The sequence below is a fragment of the Nicotiana sylvestris genome, chromosome 3 (genome assembly GCF_000393655.2).
Source record: "Nicotiana sylvestris chromosome 3, ASM39365v2, whole genome shotgun sequence".
NCBI lineage: Eukaryota > Viridiplantae > Streptophyta > Magnoliopsida > Solanales > Solanaceae > Nicotiana > Nicotiana sylvestris.
The window spans coordinates 72,157,758-72,177,452 of NC_091059.1; the positions used below are offsets into that span (position 1 = coordinate 72,157,758).

The 19,695-nt window shown below is 38.5% G+C and overlaps 2 protein-coding genes across 2 annotated transcripts; both read left to right on the forward strand.

Annotated features, from left to right (window-relative positions):
- Positions 1 to 588: 588 nt before the first annotated feature.
- On the forward strand, positions 589 to 1,356 carry LOC138887520 (uncharacterized). The gene is made up of 2 exons (XM_070169280.1): positions 589 to 902; positions 1,020 to 1,356. Exons 1-2 carry the CDS (start codon positions 589 to 591, stop codon positions 1,354 to 1,356), a joined length of 651 nt encoding a protein of 216 aa, XP_070025381.1.
- Positions 1,357 to 1,470: 114 nt separating this feature from the next.
- Positions 1,471 to 3,489, forward strand: LOC104236058 (uncharacterized). The gene is made up of 3 exons (XM_009789904.1): positions 1,471 to 1,842; positions 1,948 to 2,112; positions 2,806 to 3,489. The coding sequence occupies exons 1-3, from the start codon at positions 1,471 to 1,473 to the stop codon at positions 3,487 to 3,489; spliced, it is 1,221 nt and encodes a 406-aa protein (XP_009788206.1).
- The last annotated feature ends 16,206 nt before the right edge of the window (positions 3,490 to 19,695 follow it).

Sequence of the window (19,695 nt, forward strand, 5' to 3'; positions counted from 1 at the left end):
AGTTGAGGATCAAAGGATATGACAAATATGACGTGGTCCTTCGCCTTGTAAAAAAAAAAACAATGGTCCCACTTCCCACATGTAATTTTCTTCAATTTCTAATTAAAGAAAGAAATTTAGAGAAAGACTGTTCAGTAATGTTCTGTCACTTTGCTTTTCGGGCATAATCATTTGGCAAAAAGTATTTATAGTCTTAGAGACTATAAAAATACAATTGAATTTGTTCATTTGAAAATATGTAGAAATTAGCACGTGATTAACTCACATGTATAACTGTAATAATTTGTTAGATTTTAGTTGCAGAAGTTAGTGGTAGTTGAAGTAGTGGAGGTCTATATATATATATATATATATGTGTGTGTATAGAGGTGTATGTATTTTAGCTTCTTTTCAGAAAATTAGTTAAAACTGATTTTCCCGCCATTCTTCTTCTTCGATTCTCTCTGCTAAGTTCTTCCACTCAATAATGGTGGATTTCCACATGGTATCAGAGCTCGAGTAGATCGATCGAGGCGAGGAATTAGTCAGTTAATACAATTTCTGAAATCATCAGTTCAAGCTTTTGAAGCCAATTTTTGACAATCAGTCATGGCGAATCTGGACATCGACAATCCCCGTCATCCTCTATATTTGCAACCTTATGATAATCTTGAAAATGTCATCATATCGATACAGCTCAAAGGAACTGAGAATTATTCAATCTGGAGCAAGGCGATGGTGATTGCATTGCGAGCAAAGCACAAGCTAAGGTTCATCGATGGGAGCTGTACAAAAGCTCAATTTACAGTCGATTTGGAGGAGGAATGGGAGCGAGTGAATGCCACTATTTTGACATGGATTATGAACACGGTTTCACCAGATCTGGTGAATGGAATCGTATATGCTAGTGATGCTCATGAAGTGTGACTAGATCTGCAGGATCGTTTTGATAAAGTTAATGGATCTAGGATCTACAACCTTCAGAGGGCGATAGCTACCATTTCTTAAGGTACATCTAGCATTTCAGTATATCATTCTAGGTTGAAGTCACTTTGGAATGAATATAATTCCATCATTCTTTCTCTTCCTGTTACGGCTGAAACTAGAGATTTTATTGAACACTTGGAGCAACAGAAATTTTTTCAGTTCTTAATGGGCTTAAATGAATCCTATAATGCAATTAGAAGTCAGATTTTACTTCAATCCTCATCTCCTTCTGTCAGTCGTGCCTATGCAATGCTAATAAATGAAGAAAATCAGATAAGAATGTTTGAGACTAATTCACATATTAATGTGACAAATGAAGTAAATGATTCTACTGCTCTTATGAGTTCTAGAGATAATCAGTCAAAGTTTAAGAGGTTCAATATTTTGTAATGTGAGTATTGTTGAAACAAAGGACATACAAGAGATACATGTTACAAATTTGTTGGATATCCATCTGGTTTCAAGGGGAAGAAATCACAGTAGTATAGGCAAGCTAACGTGGCTATGAGTGATAATAGTTCTGGCAAAAATATTGTTGCAAATCAGGATAATGGAGGGATGAGTCAAGGAATGCTCAATTTCTTTACTGATGAGCAATACAACCAGATTATGAAGATGATAAGCAAGGATAAATCAAAAGAACATGTAGCAAATATGGCAGGTAATGTTAATTCTCAATCTCTAGAGGATCTAGCTGACTATTGGATTGTAGATACCGGTGCTACTGACCATATGGCATCTAATAGTGATATGTTGAAAACAATGACTGGATTACCCGACTCAAGTAAAGGTAGTGTCAACCTCCCAAAGGGTAAGACTGTGCGTATTATCTGCAAGGGAAGTTACAAACTTACAGATCATGATGTGATACATGATGTATTATGTGTGCCTGGTTTTAAATACAACTTATTGTCTGTGTAAAAATTAACTAAAGAGCTACAATGCTCAGTTAATTTTTTCCCAACATTTTGTGTATTTCAGGACCTATACACTGGGAAAGTGAAGGGGATTGGTAAGGAGAAGGGTGGTCTCTATCTACTGATTCCTAAAGGGTCTAACAGAAATAAAATGGCACAAAGGATCAACAGTTGTCTTGTAGAAGGAATGCAAACAGACATCACTACTTGGCATAGGAGACTTGGGCATGTGCGGCCAATCAAAGTCATGAAGTAGTTAGATTTTCTTAAAGACAAAAAGTTTTTTGATTGTGAGCTCAATAATTGCACTGTATGTCGTTTAGCTAGGCAGACAAGGAAACCATTTCATTTAAGTAGCAACAGAGCTAAAGACATATTTCATTTGATTCATGTAGACATTTGGGGTCCATATAGAGCGCCTACATATAATGAAAACAGATCTTTTTTGACTCTTGTTGATGATCACTCCAAGATGATTTGGATCTTTCTAATGAAGTTGAAAAGTGATACTGTTGTTGTGCTAAAATCCTTTCTTAAAATGGTATATACCTAGTTTGGTAGGAATGTTAAAGTACTAAGAACTGACAATGGTGTAGAGTTCTTTAGTCATGAATGTCAAGATTATTTGATAGATAATGGTATTTTACGTCAAAGCAGCTTCCCACATACTCCACAGCATAATGGAGTAATGGAAAGAAAATATAGGCATGTCTTAGACGTGGCAAGGGCTTTGAGATTTCAAGGCAACATTCCTCTGCAGTTCTGGTGAGATTATGTACTAGTTGCAGCATATCTTATTAATCGACTGCCTTCTTCAGTTCTAGCAGAGAAATCTCCATATGAGGTTTTTCATAAGAAAGCACCTAATATGACACACCTAAGAACTATTGGTTATCTATGTTTTTCTACAATGACATAAAAGGTGGACAAATTTTCTCCTAGAGTCATTACTGCTGTTCACATGGGATATTCAGTATCTCAGAAAGGATACAAGCTATATGACTTAAGGAGAAGGAAGTTCTTTGTTAGTAGAGATGTCACATTCAAGGAAGACATTTTTCCTTTTCAACTGGGGAAGGATGATACACAACAATATCCTATGTTCTTAGAGCTGAAATCAAAAGGAGAAGATTACTCTTTGCATCAACAACAACCATATATGTCAGGAGAAGGATATGATACAGTCAACCAAGCTATTGAGCATGGTCATGAAGTGATGCAACAAGAGTACAACCTCATAGGAACTAATACAGGTCATGGTGAACAGCCACCAGATACAAAGATTGCTCATAATATGCAAATACCATCTAATGAAGCCACTGAGGAAGTTCAAGCTGTACAACTCCAGATATCCAACAGAGGTTCCAAGCCACCTATTTGGATGCAAGACTATGTCTGCCCAATCAATGGAGCATCATCATCCAACTGCACATATCCAATATCCAATTATGTGAACTATAATGCCATGTCAGCTACTTATCAAACTTACTTGACTGCTACCTCACAAGAAACAGAACCTACATCATACACAAAAGCCATGAAGGACCCAAGATGGGTTGAAGTTATGAAGACAGAAGTGGATGCCTTAGTTCTGAACAATACTTGAGAGATAGTTGATATTCCTAAGGGTAAGGTGCCCATTGGATGCAAATGGGTATACAAAATTAAGTACAGGTCCAATAGAGAAGTTGAGAGGTTTAAAGAAAGACTTGTAGTCAAGGGTTATAGCTAGCAAGAAGGCCTAGACTATCAGGAGACAATTTCTCTAGTTGTCAAAATGGTCACAGTGAGATCAGTTATTGCATTGGCTGCTATGAACCAATGGCTTCTTTTCCAAATGGATATTTACAATGCATTTCTTCAAGATGATCTTGAGGAAGAAGTTTACATGCAGTTACCACCTAGTTTCAGCAGCCAAGGGGGGATTTCTAAGGGCTGCAGACTGCTTAAATCACTATATGGAATCAAGCAAGCATCAAGACAATGGAACTTGAAACTCACAGAAGCTCTATTGGTAGCAGGTTTAATACAAAGCAAATATGATCACTCCGTGTTCACCAAAGAGGAGAATGGAAAGCAGGTTTTCATACTTGTATATGTTGATGACCTTCTAATCACAGGCAATGATACTACAATGATTCAAGAAGCGAAGATCACACTACAAAAGGCTTTCAAGATTAAAGACCTAGGAAACTTGAAATATTTCCTGGGCATTGAGGTCTGCAGGTCTGCAAAAGGAATTCTTTTATGCCAAAGGAGTATACTCTAGAGCTTATAGCAGAATTGGGACTGTCTGGTGCCAAGCCTGCCATTACACTAATGGAACAAAACAAATGACTTACAACTATTGAGTATGATGAACATTGTCACCTGGACAATGATTCGACACTAGCAGATGTGAAGAGCTATCAGAGGTTGATTGCAAAGCTTTTATACTTGACAAGACCCGATATTGCTTATAGTATGCATACTCTAATTCAATTTATGCAAGCTCCCAAGGAGTCCTGTCACACCTCCTTTTTACCCGCGCCGGTAAGGGCGCAGAGGGAGTTTTTTCAATTAAAGGACAATCGAAACGGGATTTGTTTGTTTAATTCAGAGTCGCCACTTGGGAGATTTATGGTGTCCCAAGTCACCGATTTAATCCCGAATCGAGGAAAAGAATGACTCTGTTAACAGTTCGCGAACCAGAAATCCGGATAAGGAAATCTGTTAACTTGGGAGAAGGTGTTAGGCATTCCCAAGTTCCGTGGTTCTAACACGGTCGCTCCACTGTCATATTTGACTTAAATATATGGTTTTTATGCGATTGTGAACTTATGTGCAAATTTTAACTTTTAGCCGCTTTTATTATTATTATTATTATTTTTTATTTTTTTTAAGAATGTGAACATCGTTTAAAACATGTCTTTGGATTGCGTCACATGAAATGCATCCGCAATCTGGAACACATTTTATTCAATGTTTTGGGATTTGGATTTGGGTCGCATGAAATGCACACCCGAGTTTAAGAAGGTAAGATTATTAAAATGCGTGCCTAAAACGACTAGCGCGTGGTTATTTTTTGGAAAAAGCCGTGAATTTCGCTAAGCGGCCGATCCCGAGTTCTAAGTAATTAATACAGACATTTGTGAGGGCCCCGCAATCTATACGTTTTACTAGGCGAGGCTCATCTAATTTTTTTTTAATGGACAATCCTAAAATGACTATATTTTTCTATTAAAATTAGTCTCTAAAATAAAAATAAATAATAAAAAAAATCCTAATTAATTAGGAGCTTTCAAAAAATTAAGAAAACGTAACATACTAATTGCTAGGTTAACACAAATATTAATGGAAAGAAATTTTACTAAAAAAAAAATCGAAGTTATAAATAAAATAAGAAATTCGACAACTAATATTCAAAAGAAATCAAATATAGCTAGATTGAAACTCGCATTGTTATATAAAAAAAACTATTGGAATTAATTATTCACAACCATTTGAAACTAGATTTAACCATAATTACTAAAGCTTATTAGAAAGTTTATTAAACTTAAACATTATCTAGTCTTGTTTGGCCTTAACTAAATTTAGCTACCAATTCATGATTAACCTACTGTTGACCATATTAAAACCTTCATGGCTAGTGAATTAACCCGTTTTGCCAAGCTGATTCACTAAAGACCAACTTATGTTATTTTCCTCTTATTCCAATTATTAAACAGTAATACATGAAATAGCCTAAATACAATCAGTAAAAGAAACGAAGAAAAAGCGAAATTAAAACTTCAAAGTTCCATTCTTCATATGTATTCATGCTTTCACATTTTCAGCTTACAATATCGACAAGGTTACAGTCATGTACCTGGTATTGAATACAAGAGAAGAGGAAGATGAGAATCAGCAACAGTAGTAACAATACAGCACAACAACAACAATCTAGCAACAGTAATAGCCCAGGAACAGAGTTTGCAAACCGGTGGAGCAGTAACCCAAAAACCAACCAGACTTAGGAAAACCAAGCAAAGACCCGAAAACCTCAATAACTTCCACAGACAAGACAGAATGAACCCAAAAAGACAGAAGAGGCTCTGGGATAATTCTGAGTTTTGTTCTTTTAAGATTCGAAGTCGAACACTCTCAAGATTAAAAGTCTGTTTTTATCTCTTTTTTGGTTCTGAAATTTCTATCTCCAAATTCAGTCCCTTTCTTCCTTTTTTTTTCAAGTGTCCAAGTCTCCTCCATTTATTACCAACTTTCAGCATTTTTAAAATTAAAAACCCACTATCTTCCACTCATCCCCATTTTAATCCCACTACCTAATGTTTTGACCCCCACTACATAAACAAATACATTATTCCCCCCCCATTATATCTTGTCCTCCATGCCTACATTAAACAATTATATTATTCCCCCACTACATTATGTCTTGTCCCCCACCATGTACTATTTTAATATTATTAAAATATTATTTAATCTTAATGGACAGAGTACTCAAAATAATTAATTGTTCAGATTTTCAATTCCAAAAATACCCCTCCGACCTTACTGAAATTACCATTTTACCCCTAAAAATACTGCAATTTACCAATCTACCCCCATCAGCTATAACCAATTCACCTAATCAATTCCAACCAAAATATAGAAGCTATAACCAATTCCTAATCAAGTTTTATGAACAAACTCAAACTAAATGATGAACAACAAAGAAACCACTGGAATTATTTTGACTGAACAATCTTTAAAGAACAAATCTACTTTCAGATTTAACAACAATAACAAACAAGTATATTCAAATCATTTAGCTCAAATTCAAATCAAACTTAAACAAAATAAATAAACAGATTCAAATCACTAAACTCAAATAATCAATTGATCTTCAAATTAAATCCAACAAAATTACAATAAAGATACATGATTCAAACTAAATCAAAAAATTAAAAACCAAAACATAAACTCACATTAAATCACTGGATTAAAACGCACTTCAAACAAAAAAATGAACACGAATTAAATCTATATTAAATAACAAACATGACGGATTCAAACGATTTAAACTAACACTCTTCTATATTAAAACTAAATCCTTTTAAATTAATAAAACAACTGAAGAAATAATTAATTGAACTTCAACTTAAATCTAACAACATTATAATTAAACTAACAATTTCTTCCTAAAAAACAAGAAAAATGAGACAAACTAAAAAAAAACAAAAAAAAAACGATAAACATGAAATTAATATCAAACATATCTGATTTTCAGATCCGAAAAACATCAAACAAATTACGGACAGTAACAAAACTTAAACCAACTAACAGGATCGGAACGACGATGAACTCTAACGAAAACAAATATGCCTGGAAACAATTATCGCACCAAAATAACTCGACGCCGAAGACGACCACGAACGGACCATCGAAGAAGATGGTCGTTTGGTGTCGTTTGAAAAACGAAGCAGAAGGTAGCAACAATGGTAAAGGCAGTAGCAGCTGCTACTGCTGAGCATGCTCGACGGATATGGGAGCTTTAGTGGTCGTCCATGGCTGGACGTAGCTGAAGCAACAGTGCTGGATGCGACAGTGGTTGAAGACGATGGAGACCTCACATCCATGCTGCTTGGTCGCTTGTGATGAGAAGATGAAGCAGCAGCCATGGCTGCTGGACATTGAGCGACGATGGTGGACGATGGTGGTCGTTCACGTCGCTGCTGGAACTTGACGAAGAAGAGGGCAGCCATAGACGAGCTTCGAGCTTGACATGGAGAAGACGAGCTTCGTGGTGGTGTGTGTGTGTGAGTGTGGCGACGAAGGAGATAGTGAAGGGGAAGGAGACGGAAGGGCAGGGGGGGTTGTCCGTGGCTTGTGCGATGGAGAGGAGGGTAGCCATTGATGGGGAGCTTGGTGCTTGGAGAGGATGAAGAGAGGGGAGGGGGCGGGTAGTTTGGTTATGTTTTAGGGTTTGTTCAAGAATGAAAATAGAACGGGTGGGATGAGGTTTTGGGTTATGGACTAGGTCGACCCGGTTTGAAATGGACCGGGTCGTAGGGGAAGGTTGGGTATCCTTGGGCTTGTGGTTTAAAATTGAAGAAGAGGCCCAATCCGATTTTCGTCTATTTTTTGTTCTCTTTTCTTTCACTTATTGATAAAACTAAATGTATGAAATTAAATTATAAAAACCAAAATTATCTTAAAATACTAATTAACTTCTAATAATAATTATTACCCAAAATTAAACATCAATAAAATCAAATCACACAATTTGGACACTAAATGCTAAAAATGCAAAAGATGCCTATTTTTGTAATTTTTTCATTTTGTAAAACAAACTTAATTACTCCTAATTGTAGAATAACATATTAAATGCAAATGTGACATATTTTTTATATTTTTATTAATTTAAATAAACATGCATAGACAAAATATAAATAATTATCCAAAAGTGCCACGAAAATTCAAACATTGCACACAAAGGAAAATTGTTTTTTTATTTTTGAATTTTTGGGAGTAATTCTTATATAGGGCAAAAATCACGTGCTCACAGCTTCCCCTCTTTGTCCGGAAGCACGAAGGGTTTTTGCGCAAAGATAAAGTGAGCGGATACGAGCGATTTTTTGCCCGTTGGAATACTCCGTGTGAATCATTTTTTGAAAGATTTGACCGAACCTTTGCTTCAGAGGTTTCCTACATATCCTGGGCTAAACAGGAATTAGGTCAATGTAGTTCGGGAAGTTTTGGTAGCTGGGACTACCATGAGACTGCAATTTTGCTATTACTGCTGCTGCATGCTGTTATTACTACTTACCGATCTCCTCATTACACCGTGCTTAAAAGAAAAATCAAGAAGCTAGGCTAGACTACAGATGACAAGATCCCATCTATCTTCCATTTGTTCTTGATGCCTTGCTTTCTTGTCGGCTTGTGTTTCCTCTGGTGCCTTTCTTTCGAAAACTGCTGGGGATGACACTGGCCTTTTGCTTTTACAAGTGTCATTATTTTGTTCGGTCTGCTGGGGATACTGCTTCCTTCAAAAACTTGTTACGCTGGGGATTTTTGTTGTAACCCTCCTCATTACTAACTTCTAATTTAATCTTGAAATGTATTCCTATGTTCTGCAGGCGGGGATGCTCGTGACTCCAACTTGACTTCTTCAACTTAAAATATAACAAACTCCGTTCTACAGGCGGGCTCCTGACTTCAACTTAAAATTTAACAATAATTCAGCCTCCATTCTCCAAGCGGGCTCCTGACTTCCTCAGCAACTTTGAAAAATAAATCATTTGGCAATGATTTATGGAAATATATATTTTGGCAATATTTATACAAGCAGGACCACTCGGGTCGAGACCAATTAAATGTCCTTTTGAGGAAGGATTAAATTCAATATCCTATTTGAGGGCGGATAGACCCATCATATCCTATTCGAGGGAGGATAGACCCATCATATCCTATTCGAGGGCATATCCTATTCGAGGGCGGATGAACCCAAAATATCCTATTCGAGGGCGGAGGCACCCAAAATATGCGGACGAGCCCAAAAAATCCTATTCGAGGGCGGACGAGCCCAAAATATCCTATTCGATGGCGGACGAGCCCAAAATATCCTATTCGAGGGCGGACGAGCCCAAAATATCCTATTCGAGGGCGGACGAGCCCAAAATATCCTATTCGAGGGCGGACGAGCCCAAAATTTCCTATTCTAGGGCGGACGAGCCCAAAATATCCTATTCGAGGGCGGACGAGCCCAAAATATCCTATTCGAGGGCGGACGAGCCCAAAATATCCTATTCGAGGGCGGACGAGCCCAAAATATCCTATTCGAGGGCGGACGAGCCCAAAATATCCTATTCGAGGGCGGACGAGCCCAAAATATCCTATTCGAGGGCGGACGAGCCCAAAATATCCTATTCGAGGGCGGACGAGCCCAAAATATCCTATTCGAGGGCGGACGAGCCCAAAATATCCTATTCGAGGGCGGACGAGCCCAAAATATCCTATTCGAGGGCGGACGAGCCCAAAATATCCTATTCGAGGGCGGATGAGCCCAAAATATCCTATTCGAGGGCGGATGAACCCAAAATATCCTATTCGAGGGCGGATGAACCCAAAATATCCTATTCGAGGGCGGATGAACCCAAAATATCCTATTCGAGGGCGGATGAACCCAAAATATCCTACTCGAGGGCGGACGAACCCAAAATATCCTACTCGAGGGCGGACGAACCCAAAATATCCTATTCGAGGGCGGACGAACCCAAAAATATCCTATTCGAGGGCGGACGAACCCAAAAATATCCTATTCGAGGGCGGACGAACCCAAAAATATCCTATTCGAGGGCGGACGAACCCAAAATATCCTATTCGAGGGCGGACGAACCCAAAATATCCTATTCGAGGGCGGATGAACCCAAAATATCCTATTCGAGGGCGGATGAACCCAAAATATCCTATTCGAGGGCGGATGAACCCAAAATATCCTATTCGAGGGCGGATGAACCCAAAATATCCTATTCGAGGGCGGATGAACCCAAAATATCCTATTCGAGGGCGGATGAGCCCAAAAATATCCTATTCGAGGGCGGATGAACCCAAAAATATCCTATTCGAGGGCGAATGAACCCAAAAATATCCTATTCGAGGGCGGATGAACCCAAAAATATCCTATTCGAGGGCGGATGAACCCAAAATATCCTATTCGAGGGCGGATGAACCCAAAATATCCTATTCGAGGGCGGATGAACCCATCTTCAAAACTTGAAATTGTCTTACCTCCGACTGTTTTTCTTAAAATCGTGTTGTCTTGCTATCCCTTAAAACTTGAATTGATTTCCTCGTTCCTCCGAGAAATTTTTTGACAATAGCAGAAAATTTTTTGCCCCAGTTTTGGTGCTCTTCCTTGTGGCATGTTTTTTCGCCATTAATAAGATTTCCTTTTCCTGCTTCAAATCAAAGAAAATTTGTTAGTTTTAAAACATGGTGAGTGGTCGTGCCACTTCTGTTGGGGATGGTTTTTCCCTTTCTCCCTTCCCCGCTCTGTGTTTCATTACGCTATCAAAACTTGTTGGGGATTATTTTGCTGGGGATGAATTTTCCTTTTCTTCCTTCCCCACTCTGTGTTGTCCGACCCTCTTGGAACTTGGTCGAAAATCTGTCGGGGATGCTCCTACATCTCGATGATCTGCTGGGGGCCCTCTTGGAATTAGGTCCACAATTTTCTCAACTGTTGTTTTCCTGTTTTTCTCCAACTTCCCCTGGAAATTTGGTCCTCTTGGTATCTAGACCCATTTATCATTTGGTCTTGCGACCAACTTCTTTTCGCTTTATCGCCTTATCTTTGGCCTGTCCTATTCGCATTTCGCTTTGCATCATTTTGGCAACTGGTAGTAAGCTCCAAAAATCCTTTTCAAAAACAAACTGATGGGGAGGTAAAGTCTTTAAACCAAGAAATGAAAAAGTGATGATCTCAAAAAATAGAAAAAGAAGAAGTCTTTCTGAACAAATGCTGGGGAAAAGGAAAGAAAAAAAAACTTATCTGAATAATATAACTGATCCCAACGATCATGTCGCGCATTCCAGATTAATCAACCCAGTCTATTTGTATCAATCAACCTTTCGGACGACCTCTTGTTGCTGGGGATAAACATGCATTCAACTTTTTGCCAAATGCGAATCTTTTCCACCAATCTTGTCTTGTCGCCTCATAGTGCCCTTCGAGGGGTTTTCACTAATAAGACTCTCTCGTTTCTCTCAACTCCCGTCGTCTTATAGTGCCTGTGAAGGTTTTCACCGATAAGACTCTCTCGTTTTATTTCTCTCATCTTTCATCGCCTTATGGTGCTTGTGAAGGTTTTTACCGATAAGACTCTCTCATTTTATTTTATTTTTCAGCTGGGGATTGGAGTGCTGCCGATATGACTCTCTCTGCTGGGGATTCTTTCGGCTATCAATTCATTTGCAACTTATGATCTTCTTCTTTGCTGGGGATCAGAGTGTTATTCCCGACTTCCATTTGCATTGACTTGACACTTCTCAGATATTGATCGGGAGGTATTTTTTGGACATTAATATGGGTTTTTGCGTATGGTTAAAAAAAGAAGAGGGGTATCAAAAGTTCAAAATAATTTTGATGGGTAAAACAGTACAACTCTTGGAATCAAGCTTTCTTTCCCAAAATTATAAACATAACTTCTGCCCCAGTTTTTCTTGCTTGGGGATTCTTATTTTTTGTTACACTATGACCGAGCCGTGAGGCGGCGCCTACGTATCCTTCTTTGAGGAATCAGGTCAAACGTAGTTCCCAATTCCTTTGTTTTTTTTGTTTTTTTGTGACTTTTATTTTGTCTTTATTATCATTATTTTTTTTCTTTTTCTTTCATTTTCATTACTGATTCCAAAAAGAGGGATATGAAAGAATAAATAAGGCTCAAAAGGGGAAGCAAAGGATAAAGTGTTTGGATAGAAGGAAGAATTGCCTCCGTCACTTCATTCTCCGATAAATGCTAAGTACAAACAAACCACAATTACAATTACAAGAAATCATACATAATATCTCTTAACTGCGTCAAAATTGATAGCCATGTCGACGCATTTCCCTTCGATATCTGTTAAACATAAAGCGCCATTGGGCTTGCTCTGTTCAAATTGCGATAATCAACACACACCCTGATTTTTCCATCTTTTTTGGCATTGGCACCACATTAGCCAACCAATTAGGATATCGAGCGACCCGAATAACCTTAGCATTCAGCTGTTTGGTTACTTCTTCCTTAATCTTCACACTCATGTTGGTTTTGAACTTCCTTAATTTTGCTTGACGGGAGGAAATGCCGGGTCAGTGGGCAATTTGTGAACCACTAGATTGGTGCTAAACCCGGCATGTCGTCGTATGATCATGCAAAACGTTTTTGAATTCAATAAGTGCTTTGATTAGTTCTTCCCTGATGTTTGGTTCAATGTGGACGCTTATCTTAGCTTCCCTGATATCATCCGCATCCCCTAGATTGACGGCTTCCGTGTCATTTGAGTTGGGCTTGGTTTTCTTTTTTTTCTTCAAATTGGCTCAACTCTCTGTTAATTTCTTCGAAGGCTTCATCCTCATCGTATTCCGACTCATCATCACAATCTTGTACTATAAGTTAGAAATCAGATTGATTTTTTTAGACTAGGTTAAAGATCCGTCGTGCATGCCATGTCATTAGAACCAGTATAAAGAGAACTGTTCAGAAGAGAAAAAGAAGAAGAAAAATTAAAACAAAATAAGGAATGAAGAAAAAAAAACTTTCACTTTATTAAAATACGGGATAGCAAGGTTTCACACTTTGAGCACAAAAAGAAATTTGGATTACAACCCTGGAATAATCCAGACAACAAAAAGAAAATCAGAGCCCACTACCAAGACTCCCTTCGTATAGGAAGAGGAGTAGCCATTCAATTGTTGATTTTTGCTTTCAGCCCCTCAAATTGTACATCTGCCCCACTGGACCCTTTTCCCAACACCATAACTGGCTTGTCATCTACCTTTTCCAACTATACCACCGCTTTTCCACTGGTCAACTTTTCTTTTGAACAGGCACGAATCATCATCACTGTTTGTGAGGGTTTCTTTAGCTCCCCTCCTTCGTGCACTAGCTCGATCATGTGGGTTTCATGGTGTGCCGGCAACGAGTTCTCATTGATGTTGGGTGCCTCTGGTGTCTGAACCTCAATCTTGTTGGTGTCAATAAGATTTTGCACTGCATGTTTCAACTTCCAACATTTCTCGGTATCATGTCCGGGAGCCCCCGAACAATACTCATAGCTTACCGAGTGGTCCATATTTTTGGGAAGGGGATTTGGCAATCTGGGCTCAACAGGATTCAACAAGCCTAACTGCCTTAATTTGTGAAACACGATAGTATAGGTTTCTCCCAACTCAGTGAATGTTCTTTGTATTCTTTCATTTCTGAAAGCCTGATTTCTCCGGAAACCTGCCCCTGGAGGGTTCCTGTAGGCCCTTGGAGGTGGATAGGTGTTTCGTGGAGGTGGGTATGTGTTTTGGGGAGCCGGCGCGCGCCATTACCGGCGAGCCGGAGGCTGAGTGTATGTCTGGGCTTGGTGTACGGAGAAGTGTGGTTCTTGTGGCGGGTAGTAGGGCTGTGGAGGGTAATTTGGAGTGTGAAGGTAGTTTGGGTGATGGGGTCTGGGTTGGTAGCGAGGGGAAGGACCTCTCGATCTGGACCAATTGCCTGCCTCTATTGTCGCGACCTCTTCTTTCTTTTTCTTTCCAAGCGTACCTCCCATGCCGCTCTGAATGGCCTGAGTCGTTGCCTTGATTGCCGAGTAACTCAGGATCTTATTGGACTTAAGTCCCTCTTCTATCATAACTCCCATTTTCACTACTTCATTGAAGGATTTGCCAACTGACGTCACCAAGTGACCAAAGTACGTTGGCTCTAGAGTTTGCAAAAAATAGTCCACCATTTCCTTTTCCCTCATTGGAGGATCAACTCTGGCTGCCTGTTCTCTCCACCGGAACCCAAATTCCCGGAAACTCTCCCCGGGCTTCTTCTCAAGCTTTAGCAATGTGAGACGAACTGGGACTATCTCAAGGTTGTATTGGAAGTGTCCTGCGAAAGCCTGTGTCAGATCATCCCAGGTGTACCACCTGCTCGGATCTTGTCTTGTATACCACTCCAGTGCTGACCCACTTAGGCTTTGGCCAAAGTAAGCTATCAACAGCTCATCTTTGCCACCAACTCCTCTCATCTTGCTACAAAAACCCCGTAGATGTGCCATAGGATCGCCATGCCCTTCGTATAAATTGAACTTGGGCATCTTGAACCCTGCTGGCAATTGGACGTCAGGGGAAGGGCATAGATCCTTGTAGGCCACGCTGACCTGGTGGCCTAACCCGTGCATGTTCCTGAAGGATTGCTCCAGGCTTTTGACCTTTCGAATCACCTCCTCGTGTTCTGTATTCTTAACCAGTTTCTCAGCTTTCTCTGGGATCCCAAATTGGGGTGTATATGTGTATGGCTCAGGAGCTTTAAAAGTGGGTTCAGGAGGAAAATATTGGGTGTCGTGAACTTGGAACAGTGGTTCACTAGACGATCTTTGTAATGTGGCTGGGGGAGGTGCCATAAAGACAGGAACATTTGGTGGTGGGGGGTTCTGATTGGGTGGCGGAGCTTGGGGATCATAGGCATCTCTCCCCTGATAGTAGTGGTAGCTTGGGAAGCTTGTTGAAGGGTCGGGGGAAGGGTATTCCGGCGTGTGTCCCGGTGGGGGAGTAGGAGTGACGAGTGGTTCGGGTCCCTTTTGCACCTTAGCCATGGCTAGCTGCATTTCATTCATTTCCAATCTCATTTTTTCCATATTGGCCATCGCCTCCTTCAGCATCTGATGTGCCGTCCTTTCCGACTCAACACTATTTTCTGAGCCAGTCATGCTTTCTGGTATATGCCCTTTTGATCTTGTTTGATAATGGTATGGTGCCAGTATGCTTTAACAACTAACTGTTTGGAATTGGACAAACAACAAACTTGTTAGCGTTAGAGTTTTAACAGATATTGCAATTGCACGTTGGTGGATGCAATGTTCTTAGGCAGTTAACCATTTCTAACATATTTTTGCTTCTACCGCATGCATCCTCCCAGCTTGTTTTATTTGTGCCTTTTTCAAGTGTTTCGGAAACCCTCCATTCGCTCTTTTCTCTTTTTTTCTTTTTTTCTCTCTTTTTTTTCTTTTATTCTCTTTCTTTTTTTTAGCGGTGGTCGAACCTTATGTAGATTGCCTACGTATCATGTCCCCGCATGAATCAGACCTTGCGTAGTTCGGACAAATAAAAGATAAAACATTTTTTTGGAATTTTCATAATAAAACAAACTTGATTACAAAAGTTTAAAAATTGACCATACTAACAGACTTTGACAAAAGACAACAAACGGTCTCGAAAATCAAATAACTCGCATACTCTAATCAAAGAATTACAAACTCAAAAACAAACGGCCAGTTCCTTTCCCCGTTTGACAAATGCAACCAAACGGTTATTTTTGCAAATGTGGCCCCTTCCAAGTTTCATATGAATTTTGAGGCCCGGGAGGATAATTTTATGACGCTTTATCAACTTGTCCGTTCTTTTACGAAAATAGCCTTTCGACAACTGAAAGATACTCTAAGGCTATCTCGGCAAGAACGGTTTAAGACACTGCCGAAGCTGGCTTGGCTTATTTTGACCAAAAATCCAAACGGTATTCACCTGACCGCTGACTCTTTGTTTTTTTTTTGTTTTTCTTTAAATTAAAATAAAAGACCTGGTGTTGCAAACACGACCTTTCAGCATCTCGGGGACAAAGATTTTAAGGCTGCGTTAGCTAACCGGCTAAAATCCTAAAAAAAATGACCCAAGGTGGCTGTTTATACAAAGTCAGTCTTCCAGCGTCCCTTTCGAGAACATTCGGCTATTTTTGACAAAACAGCATCACCCGACTTATTTATGATGAAATTAAAATTTGACATATTTTTTAGCTATTTTAGCAAAAGGGGAGGTTGGACCCGATTAGGGCTGCCTACGTATCTCACATCCAGTGAGAATCAAACCAGCGTAGTTCGCCAAATAAACTAACTAATTTTTGAAAACAAGCATATTTCTTTTATAGCAAAAGAAACTATTTTTCCTTTCCCGTTTTTTTTTTAAAACAAAGCAAACTAAAATAAAGGACTCTTTCCTACACACTTTCTGTTTTTTGGGTAAACAAACAACTTTTAAAAAAAATATTTTTTTTTTCGAAAGTTCCGACAGTACTTGGACACTGTTTTTTTTTTCAAAATTTTCTAACATTCCCTTAGATTCAGAAGCCGGTCAACATGCGGGTTCGAAACAAATAAATGCACAGAGCGTAAGTAGGATACATCGGATGGTCTTTTCTGTTTCAGGTTGCTATTCCTAGACGGACCCAACCCCTGTGTTGAGTCCCCTAAGTCAAAAATGCACATGATGCAGATAAGCATTCCTACTAGGGATCCGGCATGAAGTTGAGTTATTCCAGGTTCAGAACCTAGGTGTTTGTTTTAGACCTGGCTTACCCGAGAGGACAGCTCGAGCCGAGGGGGGGCAGCGTACCGGGGATACAGAAGCTCAACCCGGCTTTGCAACTTATTCGAACCTCGTTCCAAAAATAGGATTGACTCTAAACAGAAAAGAAGTCACACGAAGTGCACCCTTCTTCATGATTTAGAAGACTCAGAGAGGAGATGAGTTTCGACACAGTTTATATACAATTCACAAAATATCAAAACGGTAAAAGCAGTTAGTTAGCACATTAAGCACATATCATGTAACAAAATCAGATAAAGCTAAACACAGCAATTTATTCTAAGCTCGATTTCTAACCCTGAACCAGTGGTTCAGGAAGAGTCCCCAGCAGAGTCGCCAGAGCTGTCACACCTCCTTTTCACCCGCGCCGGCAAGGGCGCAGAGGGAGTTTTTCTAATTAAAGGACAATCGAAACGGGATTTGTTTGTTTAATTCAGAGTCGCCACTTAGGAGATTTATGGTGTCCCAAGTCACCAATTTAATCCTAAATCGAGGAAAATAATGACTCTGTTAACAGTCCGCGAACTAGAAATCCGGATAAGGAAATCTGTTAACCTGGGAGAAGGTGTTAGGCATTCCCAAGTTCCGTGGTTCTAGCACGGTCGCTCCACTGTCATATTTGGCTTAAATATCTGGTTTTTATGCGATTGTGAACTTATGTGCAAATTTTAACTTTTAGCCGCTTTTATTATTATTATTATTATTATTATTATTATTATTATTATTATTATTATTTTAAGAATGTGAACATCGTTTAAAATATGTCTTTGGATTGCGTCACATGAAATGCACCCGCAATCCGGAACACATTTTATTCAATGTTTTGGGATTTGGATTTGGGTCGCATGAAATGGACACCCGAGTTTAAGAAGATAAGATTATTAAAATGTGTACCTAAAACGACTAGCGCGTGGTTATTTTTTGGAAAAAGCCGTGAATTTCGCTAAGCGGCCGATCCCGAGTTCTAAGCAATTAATACATACATTTGTGAGGGCCCCGCAATCTATACGTTTTACTAGGCGAGGCTCATCTCATTTATTTTTTTTAATGGACAATCCTAAAATGACTACATTTTCTATTAAAATTAGTCTCTAAAATAAAAAAAAATAAATAAATAAAAAATCCTAATTAATTAGGAGCTTTCAAAAAATTAAGAAAACGCAACATACTAATTGCTAGGTTAAGACAAATATTAATGGAAAGGAGTTTTACTAAAAAAAAAAATCGAAGTTATAAATAAAATAAGAAATTCGACAACTAATATTCAAAAGAAATCAAATATAGCTAGATTGAAACTCGCATTGTTATATAAAAAAAAACTATTGGAATTAATTATTCACAACCATTTGAAACTAGATTTACCATAATTACTAAAGCTTATTAGAAAGTTTATAAACTTAAACATTATCTAGTCTTGTTTGACCTTAACTAAATTTAGCTACCCATTCATGATTAACCTACTGTTGACCATATTAAAACCTTCATAGCTAGTGAATTAACCCGTTTTGCCAAGCTGATTCACTAAAGACCAACTTATATTATTTTCCTCTTATTCCAATTATTAAACAGTAATACATGAAATAGCCTAAATACAATCAGTAAAAGAAACGAAGAAAAAGCGAAATTAAAACTTCAAAGTTCCATTCTTCATATGTATTCATGCTTTCACATTTTCAGCTTACAATATCGACAAGGTTACAGTCATGTACCTGGTATTGAATACAAGAGTAGAGGAAGATGAGAATCAGCAGCAGTAGTAACAATACAGCACAGCAACAACAGTCTAGCAACAGTAATAGCCCAGGAACAGAGTTTGCAAACCGGTGGAGCAGTAACCCAAAAACCAACCAGACTTAGGAAAACCAAGCAAAGACCCGAAAACCTCAATAACTTTCACAGACAAGACAGAATGAACCCAAAAAGACAGAAGAGGCTCTGGGATAATTCTGAGTTTTGTTCTTTTAATATTCGAAGTCGAACACTCTCAATATTAAAAGTCTGTTTTTATCTCTTTTTTGGTTCTGAAATTTCTATCTCCAAATTCAGTCCCTTTCTTCCTTTTTTTTTCAAGTGTCCAAGTCCCCTCCATTTATTACCAACTTTCAGCATTTTTAAAATTAAAAACCCACTATCTTCCACTCATCCCCCTTTTAATCCCACTACCTAATGTTTTGACCCCCACTACATTAAACAAATACATTATTCCCCCCATTATATCTTGTCCTCCATGCCTATATTAAACAATTATATTATTCCCCCACTACATTATGTTTTGTCCCCCACCATGTACTATTTTAATATTATTAAAATATTATTTAATCTTAATGGACAGAGCACTCAAAATAATTAATTGTTCAGATTTTCAATTCCAAAAATACCCTTCCGACCTTACTAAAATTACCATTTTACCCCTAAAAATACTGCAATTTACCAATCTACCCCCATCAGCTATAACCAATTCACCTAATCAATTCCAACCAAAATATAGCAGCTATAACCAATTCCTAATCAAGTTTTATGAACAAACTCAAATTAAATGATGAACAACAAAGAAACCACTGGAATTATTTTGACTGAACAATCTTTAAACAACAAATCTACTTTCAGATTTAACAACAATAACAAACAAGTATATTCAAATCATTTAGCTCAAATTCAAATCAAACTTAAACAAAATAAATAAACAGATTCAAATCACTAAACTCAAATTATCAATTGATCTTCAAATTAAATCCAACAAAATTACAACAAAGATACATG

What these genes read in the sequence shown, in the direction of transcription:
- LOC138887520 (XM_070169280.1), top strand. Translation starts at nt 589, where the DNA reads ATGGCGAATCTGGACATCGACAATCCCCGTCATCCTCTATATTTGCAA. An exon ending in GCTAGTGATGCTCATGAAGT is followed by an intron (nt 903 to 1,019) that starts GTGACTAGATCT and finishes ATATCATTCTAG; the next exon opens with GTTGAAGTCACTTTGGAATG.
- LOC104236058 (XM_009789904.1), top strand. Translation starts at nt 1,471, where the DNA reads ATGAGTGATAATAGTTCTGGCAAAAATATTGTTGCAAATCAGGATAAT. An exon ending in ATCATGATGTGATACATGAT is followed by an intron (nt 1,843 to 1,947) that starts GTATTATGTGTG and finishes TGTGTATTTCAG; the next exon opens with GACCTATACACTGGGAAAGT. An exon ending in GGCATAGGAGACTTGGGCAT is followed by an intron (nt 2,113 to 2,805) that starts GTGCGGCCAATC and finishes ATGACATAAAAG; the next exon opens with GTGGACAAATTTTCTCCTAG.